We start from the raw sequence: 12,485 nt of genomic DNA on the forward strand, positions 1-12,485 counted from the left end.
GCCTGACACCGGCAACACTGCTGATCCATATTCATAACATTACCCTGTGTTGTCACTTTCTATATCAGAAGCTTTACACTATCCATTTTTGCTAGCCCGTCCCTCCCTCCCATCCCGGGGATTGGCCGGAGCCCTGGAAGCTGGCTCGTCCCATTGGCTGTCTGGAGCAGCTGTCAGATAAAAGAGCTCCCTTTATCCAGCATAAGGGGAGAGAAACAATCATCTACAGAGCGGAACACGAGGGAGAGAGAGAGAGAGAGAGAGAGAGAGAGAGAGAGAGAGAGAGGGGCTGCAGGAAATATGACAAAGACAAGGAGGGCAATCAGTGAATAAGAAGAAGCTTTGCAGGGACACATCTGTGCAGCGACAGAAAAAGGTCTGCGACAACCAGGGAGGGACGGAAAATATAAGGGCGCAGGAGATAAAGAACGATAGACCGTGGCATGTAACGGCAGAAGGCGGAAAGTTCGGACACTCAGAAGAGCGATCCTGAGACCTCAGGTTTCCGGTGCAGCCAGAGACCCTTTAAACGGTAAGAAGATTCCTTCCCTCTGCTGCCTGTCTGTCTTCCCTATCTGTGTGGTTCCACGGTAGCCATTCCCCGATTGTCCTCATGTCCCTGTCCTTTCCTGCTCCCCTTAACTCAACATATTCAGATCTCATCCCCCGTCTCATTAGACTCTTCATGACCTATTCCTCCGTCTCCTTAAATGTTGTCCCTTTATCGCGTTTAACACCGTGGGAGCCAACCCAGATAGTTGGAGGTGGGGGGCATTATCACCAAAATCTGAGTTAACCAATAAGTGAGTCAATTGGACTCTTATTTTTTTTTCCTGGCATAAGACCCATGTTGTCATTACACTAAATAGTTTTGGGTGGTCTTTGTTGTTTGATCGCTTTAAAATGTGCAAAAGTTTATCTGCCGTAAGTTCGTCTTTCTCGCCCATTGATGAGTCCGTGAACAAAAATTTTAGATAACTAATCCAGGGCTGCACTATCAATGTGACATGTGTGTGTTGTGTGTGGTGACATCATGTGTGTTGTAGGCTAGGTGTGATGTGAGACTCATTAAATACAATGTAGCATTTGTATATCATCAAAATAATATTATGGCATCTACATTTTGGGAGTCCTATTGGCGCATAGCTTACAAGGTCTGCACAGAATGAGATATCACCTAAATATCTGATACATAATTGCCACATGCTCGACATGTGCATCTGTATGCAACATTAAAGGGAAACTATTATCCAAAATAATATTTGTAAAAATTAATTATACCTAAATATTTTAAGTAGCAAAATAAGGAGCAAATTTGCTCGTGGACTAAACCATATTGCGATGCCAGGGGTGCAAATGCATTTATTTAGTTTTTTTGCATGGAGAGAAAATACTGGCTGCTTTTGCATGTAGCACACAAATGCTGGACAGCTCATTTTTTGCACTGCAATTTAGAGTTGAGCTAGGACACGCCCCCTCACAACTCTAAATTTGACTGCACATTTTAAATGTGCCCTCCGCCTCCTGCAGTGCAACGTGGTTTTGCCAAGGTGCAAATGTGCTCTTTTTGTTTTGCTTCCAACTCCAAACAAGATCCTTAGGGGGGAAATGTATCAAGCTGCGAGTTTTCGGTGGGTTTGAAAAGTGGAGATGTTGCCTATAGCAACCAATCAGATTCTAGCTGTCATTTATTTAGAACATTCTACAAAATGATAACTAGACTCTGATTGGTTGCTATAGGCAACATCTCCACTTTTCAACCCCCCCCCCCCCCCCAGAAACTCGTGGCTTGATACATTTACCCCTCAGTGTTCAGTTCTAAAGCTCCTCCTCTTTAGTGTGTTGCTATTGGTGGAGACAGGATCAATCCTCTCCATGGACAGCAATTAAACAGCGACACCTGTAGGTTAATTGGGAGTACTGCATTATCTAAATGCTTAAGCAAACAATTTATATAGGTAGCTAATGATTGGTTGAGGTGATTTTTATCACTTAATGACTACTGTGGATTGTGATACAATGAATCATGGTGCTAGAGCCAGAGCTAGGCGATAGAGTCCCAGTGATAGACCACCAGGGCAGAAGCAGTGTAATTGATCCTGTGTCACCAGCTGAGGTCATGCAGTAGAGCTGGCATATTGATCCAATATAATATATCCACTGTGGTCTGCGTTTGAGTAATTGATACGGGATGATAGAGCCATTGCCGTAATAGAGCTTCTTGACAAAGCCGGAGTGAGTCGGAGCTACTCAATACAGTCATGGCGACACAGCTAGATGATAGAGCCAATGCAATAGAGTCAAGCAACTGCGCTATAATGACAGAACTAGGCGATAGAACCTGGGTGATAGAGCCGCACAACCACAACAATGGGAGTCAGATGATAGAGCCATGTGAGAATAGAGGGATGTGAGTGAAAGTTCACTTCATCGATCCGGTCGTATTAATCCATTTTCATATTGTTAGGGGATTTTTTTCTTACTTGAGGGCAACATACTTTTTGCTGACTGCTAGTAAATTTTCTGGCGATTTGCAGCCCTGTACAACAATAGCGCCTGTACTTCTTACACAGGTGACAGCATTGCCTATTCTACCTAACTGTGGTTCTTTTACATTACTTATTCAAGTATGACCTGTGTAACTGTTTGTTCTCTGCTCTGTATATCTCCTATGTCCGCTATTAATCTTTGCCCCTCCTGAACCCTACGCATTTCTCACCTTTACATGCACTGTGTCATTGTGGAATCCTTGGTTAATTTACCATATTGAGCGACTGTTGTAAAGAGGTGGGTGTAATCCTGTATTTTCATTTGCTTGGATTTGATCTAGCAGGACGGAAATACAGTTTGACGACTCCTATAGGCAAACGTGTGCCGACATTTGCTTGTAACCTGCGTGGCCAAAATTTGCTCATACATCACTTAGTGATAATTAGAGCATTTATATTTCTCTGTCAGCCGCGCACAGGGGATGGGGTCTGGGGGTCATGCCCCCCGGGCTAAAATCACTTTGGACTTTCATGTGACATTTACACTTTTGCGCAGTCCGCCTAAGGTTTTCCCGACCTCTCCGCACACCTAGACGTACATCTAGTTTGCATTGGCATCTCCAAAAAGCACGGCGAACAATCAAGGCAAACGTTTATGACTTAGGTCTACTGTATGTATCCGTCAGAAACATTTTTATCTGGAGGCTGACGCGTTTTGGAGGTAAAATGTGATCATCACTTCATATAATGCTTGTGAAAACTCTCTCCCAATCTTTAAGTGACAGGCATTTATTGCACACATGAACTCAGGAGCTGCAATAAACTGGATGTTAAAGGAATCAGAGAGTCAGAGGAAATGAAATATACTTTATTCTAAGCCAGAGTCTATAAATACTCACTGCGTGACCCCGAGATCTATATATACTTGTGCAGACAACTGTTCAGGCCCCTGTTTTATTATTTCCTTGCCTTAAACATGAAGTATTTACTGCCTGTAGCATTTCAGATAAGCAGGTGATGGAAAGATCTGTAAATCAGGATGTGAGGCCTCTAAGTTTGGCGATTTGCTGTAGGTTGTATACAAAATACAAGTGACAGTCGTCCGCCTGCCGTCCCTGATTACCAGACGCAAAACAGTCACTCTACCGCGCAAATGCAGCTTTGGACAGGCTGCGCACCTTGATTTAGGTAGCGGAGTCTAGATTTTGGTTAGGGTGCATAAGACTGCAGAACAAGATGGCCACAATTGTGGAGGGGCAGCGGTTTGCACAAGCAAAGGAGGGGGGGGGGGCAATTGGGTGGAATGAAGGCGTTTTCTGACGGCGTACAGAAGAGGCACCTTGTTTTGTGGAGCAGTGCAGAAGCGAGATTTCCTTTTGTGGAGCGAGATAGTTGAGAAGGTTGAAGAGGGCACGTTCCTGGCTGTTCCGGGTCATTCCCAAAACTCATAAGGACTCTGCCCCATGAACTGAATGAAGCATGAATATTATATGTAGCGGTCGTCGGGTCTTGCGCTTGTGATGTCACTAGTTATCTTACCGGTCAGTTATTGCTTCCACACGAAGTCAGCAGGAGCTGTCCTTAGTGCTGAAACTGTGTATGTAACACTGTTTTGAGCCAGAAGCGATGGATGTTGGGAGCCTATTAGTTCTGGAAGAGTTGTAGTCTCCTATCCTTCATGGGATCTGCAGAATTAAACACACCGGATGCTTATTGGTGTATAAGAGTTATTCTAAAATATGAATTTATGAAGGTAACTGCCACAATTCCAGAACAAAGTTACTGGCAAGTTGGATGTATGACATTTGTTCCACATAGAGGTGCACTTATTACCATATCTACTTGGATTTGCTAAGTGTTGGCTTAGTTTCTCCCACTTCCAATTTACCTACCCAAGGCCTTGCATTGGCTTGACAGAAATTAAATAGACTGTAACGATCCGATTGTTCAATAGTTTTCCTAGCTACTCCCACTCCTGCTCATCTGTGCATCCCCACTTTTGAAGAGTGACGGCAATAGGTGCTCAGGCCAGGTTAAACAAGCCGAAAATACAAATTACCTGTATGTAATAGACAGAACAAAAGCTCTCACAACCAAGGCTCTCTTCTTTAGTAATTATCTTATAATGGAGTGGGTTTCCACCAGCATAGGTTTGCAAGGAGGAGAGATCACATTTTTAGGGGGCCATACCTCCCAACTGACCTGATTTCAACAGGACAGTCCAGAATATTGGGTCCTGTCCCGCCCGGGGACATATTTGTCCTTTGAGTGGGTATATTGGGGGGAAGGGAAATAGCTAAAGGACCAACTAGACGGCCTGGATCAATACTGCAGCATTTTGCACTAAACGCATGCAGTGCACTTTATAATTCCGGGTCCGGAGCGCGTTGGACAGTGAATAAGGCAATTGCCTCTGTGACAGGGCAAACGGAAAATTCTAAAATCATGCGTCATGTAAAGCAGGCAGCGTTTTAAGCTTGACTTGTTGCTTTAAAACAATTGCACATGACATTAAAATTAGTGCAGGTCAGTGAATACTGACGACTTGTGCAGACCCTTATATAATGTGTACCCCAGGGTAAATTATAAGACCCTAGGGAGTTCTTCAAACACATAAAGGGAAACAGATCTAAAGCTTGGTAATATCTGCATAATATGGAGAATTTTATGCCTTAACACACACACACACACAAATTCTCCATTTCACAAAAACATCATAACGCACCGGATACATTAAGGAACGTAAAACGTTGATTTTGTGCGTATAACCCGCAAAACCACTCTGCGCAGAACCATGCAATATGCCACAGAACGCAGCCAAGTTCAATTAATCTTTGAGCGCAAAGGACACTTAATACAGCCTACGATTTCTGAGCGGGGAAAGGGCGATCGCCTTTCGTCAAAGTATGCGTGCTTTGACGCATCAGACCCAATATGTTTACATATATGTGTCATCGTTTGTTTGTTTTTTTTGCATACTCTCGATTTATCATACGACAGCCAAAATTTCAGTCTGCCACCTTTCTCTGTATATCTATATATATATATATATATATATATATATATATATATATATATATATATATATATATATATATTATTATTATTATTTTTTGCAAATGGTTCCTTCTGTCGCTTGTTTACCCAGATGCAGAGAGTCCGCCCCCGTGGCACGTAGCAGCAGACCTCACCAGAAGCAGCAGGTTCAGGGTTAATCATGTGCCTTGATTTTCATGTCGCTGGGAGAAGGCGCTCAGGGTGTTGCCATGACAACGACTTAGTGCGAGCTAAAGAGAGCGTAGGAGACAAGGCTTAAGACGGGGAAACAAACGAGGGGAAGCTGGATGGATACGACGGGAGATGAGGAGACAAGGGGCTGGGAGCAAGGGTCGTGGGGTGGAGGGGAAGAAAATTGGCTGAAGGATGCGATAGGGGGAAAGTGCAAACATCCTGTGAGCCAGGGGGGTCGACAAAATGGAGGCGAGGAGGACGAAGGCGATAAACAGGGAGGGGGGGGGAAGACCAGTGAATAAATTATTTAAGCAGGGTAAAAAAAAAAATACAGAATTATGTGACAAATATTTATGAATGCATGACTGCATCCCTCTCTGCATACACACATCCATCTCCATCCCTATAACCCATCTGTAATCTATAGCTTCTGAATAATAATGATCGGTTATGTCCAGAAATTGATTCCTTTTTGCAAAATTAACCGACTAATAGTCAGATCTGAAGCAATGTAGCCAACACGTAAGGCTTTCTTGTGTCTTGGTTATCTTAAGGCAGTTTGTATTTCCCTAAAAAAAATAACAAAAAATCATTAAAGGGGGATGCAAACCCCTGACCGTATCCCAATATTTATCGTGTGTGTGTCTGAGCCCCCGCTTAGCGTCTTTGCGACGTACCTGGCTCAACAGGGCAGAACAGGATTGGATGCGTCTTTATGGAAAATAGATCTTCAATGCACATGAAAATTTCAGGGCATGGTTGGTGGACCATGAACACAAAACGTAACGTCCTCTGCATTGATGGTTACACTGATTAATATCTGTATGCATTCAAGGTCCTTCTAGTATAGGAAATAACAGTCTCTAAGCTTTGCTTAATTAGCATTCTATTCATCATCTAGTGCAGATCTTCCCAACTTTTTTTTTTTTTAACATGTAATCCTGTATGATGGCAAATGTTTATCAAATAACCCCTAAAATGTGTTCATTGATATTAAAGTGCCCCATAATCTCAGTAATATTAATTATAGTAGTTAAGCGAAGCTGCTTCCGATGCATTTAAAGAATAATTTCATCCAAAAAGTAAAACATTTGAAAAAGTGCCTGTCTGACACCCAAATGTCTTGTACACCTGGATTACAGAATTAGGATAATTAATTCCAACTCCTGTCACTGCATTTTGACCTAACATTGATCTCCTGTAATCTTTTCTTTTCCAGGTCTAATTTTAAGGAAACTAGAAGCCTTATTCATATTAGCAGGTCATTATGCCTAAAATAAAAGCTGGAAGCTAAAAGCAACAGTCGTGCAGAGTTTTCATGGACTTGATAGAACTAAATATATTTGTGGTTATTCTTTGATGTTGATGGGAGACCAAACTTTCTGGGTGCACTGACAACGTAGCGAGGCGAACATGAAAAAAACTCAGTGGAAAATAATCGATTCCTAGCTACATACAAAATTACATAGATAGAGCGTTGTAATTTATTAAGTACTATCATCGTTCGGAAATTGTCAGCTATTTGATACAATTTTGTAAGGTGTTTTCATATTGGAGCAAAATATACTTTTAATGGCGTTTTACGGTTGAAACAAAAAAAAAAAACAGTTACGGGGAGAGAAGAAAATCAATAGATGCTTCCAATAAAATAAATCAATTAATTATATGTAAGAAACCTGATTAACGCTGGTTATTTAACAGACAGTTCTTAAACTTGAGAATGTTTTGACTTGGACTAAAATTCTGATGGTCATTGATACCTACTTGAACAGGTTTAATTCCAATCACTGTCTCTCGTTACAGATCTATCGTCCCACATCTGACCTGCTTTAATTTACCGGGAGACTATCAAGATGCCTCGTTCCCGGTGTACGAGGATGGAGAGATCGCTTCCTTGGACTGAACTGTGTCTTCTCGTTATCATTTCCCAGACATTTTCAATGTCCTGTCTGGCATTCTGTCCTCCTCAATGTGTATGTGAGACAAGGCCTTGGTTTACACCGCAGTCTGTTAATCAAGAAGCCAAAACAGTCGACTGCAATGACCTCCTACTCACTCACATCCCAGAAAATATTTCCTTCGACACCCAAGTGTTATTGCTGCAAAGTAATAAGATCTCACATATGGGTTTAGAACTTCAAGATCTAGTCAACCTTACCGAGTTGGATTTGTCCCAAAACCACTTTCAAAGTATTGAGGATCTGAGTGTATCCAACCTTACACATCTCATAACCCTTTATCTGGAGGAGAATCAGCTCACGAAACTACCGGACTATTGCCTGAAAGATCTGGAGAGTCTAGAAGAGTTGTATATTAACCATAATCGGATTAACTTTATTGGCCCCCGAGCCTTTGCCGGGTTAGGAAAGCTTCTAAGACTTCATCTCAACGCTAATCGCCTACAGGTCATTGACTCAAGATGGTTCGAAGATCTTCCAAACCTAGAGATACTCATGATTGGAGAGAATCCAGTTAGTGCACTTCAAAACTTGAATTTCCAGCCCCTCGGAAGATTACATAGTCTCGTATTGGCAGGGATGGAGCTTGACCATGTTCCAGAAAATGCTTTTTTTGGGTTGGACTATCTTGAAAGTCTCTCCTTTTTTGATAACCGATTAACCTCTGTTCCCAAGGAAGCACTGAAGCAACTGAAGCTGCTAAAATTCTTGGACCTCAACAAAAACCCTATAAGCAGAGTTAAGTCGAGTGATTTTAAAGATATGTTCCACCTTGAGGAGCTAAGCCTAAATTCGATGGAAGAGCTCGAACGTGTGGAGGCTGAAGCCTTCCAGGATCTACCAGAGCTAATTAAATTAGAAATCTGCAACAACCCTAGATTAACCTACCTGGACCCTGGTGCATTTGCCTCCAATGTTGGCGCTTTGAAGACTCTACTTCTTAGCAACAATCAATTAGCCTTAATTCCACTTAAAGTATTTCAGACACTACCAGGATTAACGGAAATCAGTCTATACAGTAATCCTTTGCGCTGTGATTGCCAAAATAACTGGAAAGGACTTTCATCGCTACGGCTGATTGAAGCCCAGGCCACACTTTGCAGAAGCCCGCCTTTGGTCAGTGGACACCTCTTTCAGGAGATACAAGGTCAAGCTTGGTTAAGTAGATGTCCACCATTAATAGACACGCACTCTTTTCCATCTCAGCTGCATCTTTCCAAGCACCAGCTAGTAACTCTCAATTGCCAAGCCAGTGGTCATCCAAAACCAGAAATTTATTGGATAACTCCACATGGAGAAAGGATTTCAGGAGGAACGGGTAGAGTCCGAATTCACCCCGAAGGCTCTCTGGAAATTTTCGATGCTACTGAGGAAGATTCTGGTTCATACATGTGCCAAATGTGGAACTCAGACGGAACAGACAGCAAAAGTGTCGTTCTCTACATCAATGGAACCCAGGAGCAGGAGGTCACTTCTTTTTCTATAATTACCAAGCGAGTGCATTCTAGTTTCGTGGTGGTGGAGTGGAAAATGTTGGGCGGCCCAGCAAACGCCCCCAGTGTCCTTGTGCCAGTCCAATGGGCCTCTGCGACTATGAGGATACACAACCCGCACATCAGTTACACGGCCAAAGTCCCTCTCGAGATTCAAGAGTATAACCTTACGCATCTCCAGCCGGCCACCAAGTACGAGGTGTGCCTTACCGTATCTTCTGTATCCCGTCCAAGCCAGCAGTCTTGCCTGAATGTGACCACCAAAGACGCTTCCTTTTCGGTGGCAGCGGTTGGGAGGCCGGTGAGTATCGCCCTCTCGGCGGCACTCGGGTCTCTCATCGCTGGTTTGTGCATGGCTGCCGTCATCGTCTACGCAGGGCACCACCTCCGATACAAAAACTGTGGACACTCTTTAAAAAAATACATGCAGAGGGCATCGTTCATCCCTCTCAATGACTTCTACCCACCGCTCATCAGCCTTTGGGAAGGAGAGGGAGAGAAGGAAAAAGAGAGTAGCTTGGAGCCACCGGCGTTGGTGCCACCACAAGACGACAAGACTTTCCCCACTGTGGTTCAAATCGACACTTCAAAGACTTACATGTGGCAGCCTTAAAACTTGCACAGAACTGAACATATGACCATTAAACACAGACTTTGCAGTGTAACAATACGTTCCATTAGTAGAAGGTGTTTCTGTCGTAGAAATTTTTTGTACAAGCGGTGGTGACGTTGGCACAATTTCACCCAAAGCGGCATTAGAGACACCGAGAAGATAAACGTCTTTTGTTATTAGAGATTTTTCTGCTTAACTCCATTACCAGCCTCCAAAAGTAAAAAATTATACAATTTATATAAAGTCCGTTGTCTATTGTAGTACATTTCTGTCAATAAGTAAGGAATTTTTTGGAATATCAAACCAGCCTACAGTCTGTTGATTTGGTTGTGATATCTATATATGTGTGACATTGTAACACGGATACACCCCTCTCGGATAACCTGGAAACACTTGTAGGTGCACCACAGGGATTATGGGTAATAAGGATTTGTTGCTGAATATTGCCATACCAGAAAAGTTCCTAGTTTTACTGACTCAATATCCATTCTCACCTTTTCTTTTTTTTTATCAATGATACGAATTTAAACTATAAAAAAAAGATTGTAACGATGTTTACGGCACATATAATAAGGGTTATAATGAACCAATAACTTTATAGAGTGCATTGTTTATAACGGGTATCGGGGTTGTCAGCTATGTGTTAGTAAGAAGATCACGTGATATATGTGTGTGTGAAAGTGAAGTAACGACCAATCAGAGACAGAAAAAAACAACACCCAGAATACGGATATTTTTAAAAAATATATTTACAGATATAACAATATATAATGATTTACAGTGTCCTCAAAGGCCTTCATAAAACTGTAAAATGAACAAGACCAGAAGAGTGAAACAGTGAAAGCAGCACAGAGACACACACAGCGTCTCCTTATCAATAAGAACAGGATACGTCATTTTCAGAGAGAGAGAGAGAAAACCCATATAGAGCTCTGGCACCGGGGTACAGGGGACGTCACTGTGGGGTTCACGGAATTGTGCATAGTGACAGCTTCAAGGTCCCTGGAACCACCAACTTCTCAGTGACATATGAGAACAATATTCCATTTTTTGAATTGTGACATTCAATGTAAGGGACAGGTCATGTGTGTGTGTGTGTGTGTGTGTGTGTGTGTGTGTGTGTGTGTGTGTGGGGGGGGGGGGACGGTGACTGGAGGGGACAGGGTGTGTGTAGTGACTGGAGGGGACAGGCTGTGTGTGTGTGTGTGTGTGTGTGTGTGTGTGTGTGTAGTGACTGGATGGGACAGGCTGTGTGTGTGTGTAGTGACTGGAGGGGACAGGCTGTGTGTGTGTGTGTGTGTGTGTGTGTGTGTGTGTGTGTGTAGTGACTGGAGGGGACAGGTTGTGTGTGTGTGTGTGTGTGTAGTGACTGGAGGGGACAGGCTGTGTGTGTGTGTGTGTGTGTGTGTGTGTAGTGACTGGATGGGACAGGTTGTGTGTGTGTGTGGGGACGGTGACTGGAGGGGACAGGCTGTGTGTGTGTAGTGACTGGATGGGACAGGCTGTGTGTGTGTGTGTGTGTGTGTAGTGACTGGATGGGACAGGCTGTGTGTGTGTGTGTAGTGACTGGATGGGACAGGTTGTGTGTGTGTGTGTGTGTGTGTGTGTGTGTGTGTGTAGTGACTGGAGGGGACAGGTTGTGTGTGTGTGTGTGTGTGTGTGTAGTGACTGGAGGGGACAGGCTGTGTGTGTGTGTGTGTGTGTGTGTGTGTGTAGTGACTGGAGGGGACAGGCTGTGTGTGTGTGTGTGTGTGGGGGGGGGGGGGGGGGACGGTGACTTGAGGGGACAGGCTGTGTGTGTGTGTGTGTGTGTGTGTGTGTGTGTGTGTGTGTATGTGGTGACTGGTGCCATTTACATACAAGCTTCTTTTTTACCTCTCCTGTTTAATAAATATTGTTGCCTTTGATTTCAGTTCCGTGAACTGTTAATAAATAGATAAAAATATCTGTATGAGAAGAATACATTTTAAGCAAAAGCGAGGATTTTTTTTTCTTCTTTCAGTTTAAAGCATTTCATAACAAACGTGACCACTGAAGTCAGCAGAATAAAAGGTGAGGACTTCAGCGCACTCGTTGACTACATTCCTGTTAAAGAGACGCACTCCACAGACAGAGCACATTCTTACAACACTTCACAAAAAAATATTGCATAAGACTTCAATTTGTCACCTGAACAAAATCCGAAATACTAAAACCTTTCATGAAATTTCTAACCCACCAAGATCTACGTAAGAAAACAACCTAAACAGGCTCATAATTTGTTTTGGCACACGAAGAGTACTAAAATAACAGCCTGACCTTTGCCCTAACGTAAAAGTAACCAGCTGACCATTGCCGCATTACCTGAAGATAAAGAAAAGAAAAATCAGGCTGCAAAATTTCACAGCAGCTAAATATTTGAGTGTCCATGAAAAATAAATCTGTTGACTTCTAACTCGTAGGTCATCTCAGCATTGCTGAGGTTAAATAAATTGACCCACAAATATATATATATATATATATCATCTCAGTGATGATTTGACATTGCACGGCTATGGGAAAAAGCAGCATTTCATTAAATTACAATATTCTCTTTTTTCTTTTCAACTTGCAACAAATTCTAAAAATGAACCTCCGTCTCAGCAACAGTTACTAGTATTTATCCAGTAACACTTTGCACAGAAAGATGGACATGTAGTCAGTCTTTGCAAGCACTTTTAGA

General features: G+C 42.8%; 1 protein-coding gene across 2 annotated transcripts; it reads left to right on the top strand.

Moving 5' to 3' along the window:
• Positions 1 to 203: 203 nt before the first annotated feature.
• LOC142101217 (leucine-rich repeat neuronal protein 1-like) lies at positions 204 to 11,446 on the top strand. 2 transcript variants are annotated; one of them, XM_075185518.1, is made up of 4 exons: positions 204 to 532; positions 7,524 to 10,881; positions 11,110 to 11,215; positions 11,286 to 11,446. In XM_075185518.1, the coding sequence occupies exon 2, from the start codon at positions 7,574 to 7,576 to the stop codon at positions 9,782 to 9,784; it is 2,211 nt and encodes a 736-aa protein (XP_075041619.1). In that variant the 5' UTR covers positions 204 to 532; positions 7,524 to 7,573; the 3' UTR covers positions 9,785 to 10,881; positions 11,110 to 11,215; positions 11,286 to 11,446. The 2 variants fall into 2 exon arrangements, with proteins under 2 accessions (XP_075041619.1, XP_075041618.1); XM_075185517.1 differs by having other exon boundaries at positions 11,110 to 11,446.
• Positions 11,447 to 12,485: the final 1,039 nt, after the last annotated feature.

Source organism: Mixophyes fleayi, chromosome 9, assembly GCF_038048845.1.
Source record: "Mixophyes fleayi isolate aMixFle1 chromosome 9, aMixFle1.hap1, whole genome shotgun sequence".
In the NCBI taxonomy this organism is placed as follows: Eukaryota; Metazoa; Chordata; class Amphibia; order Anura; family Limnodynastidae; genus Mixophyes; species Mixophyes fleayi.

Excerpts from the sequence above, each read along its gene's own strand:
- LOC142101217 (XM_075185517.1), top strand. The coding sequence starts at position 7,574 with ATGCCTCGTTCCCGGTGTACGAGGATGGAGAGATCGCTTCCTTGGACT.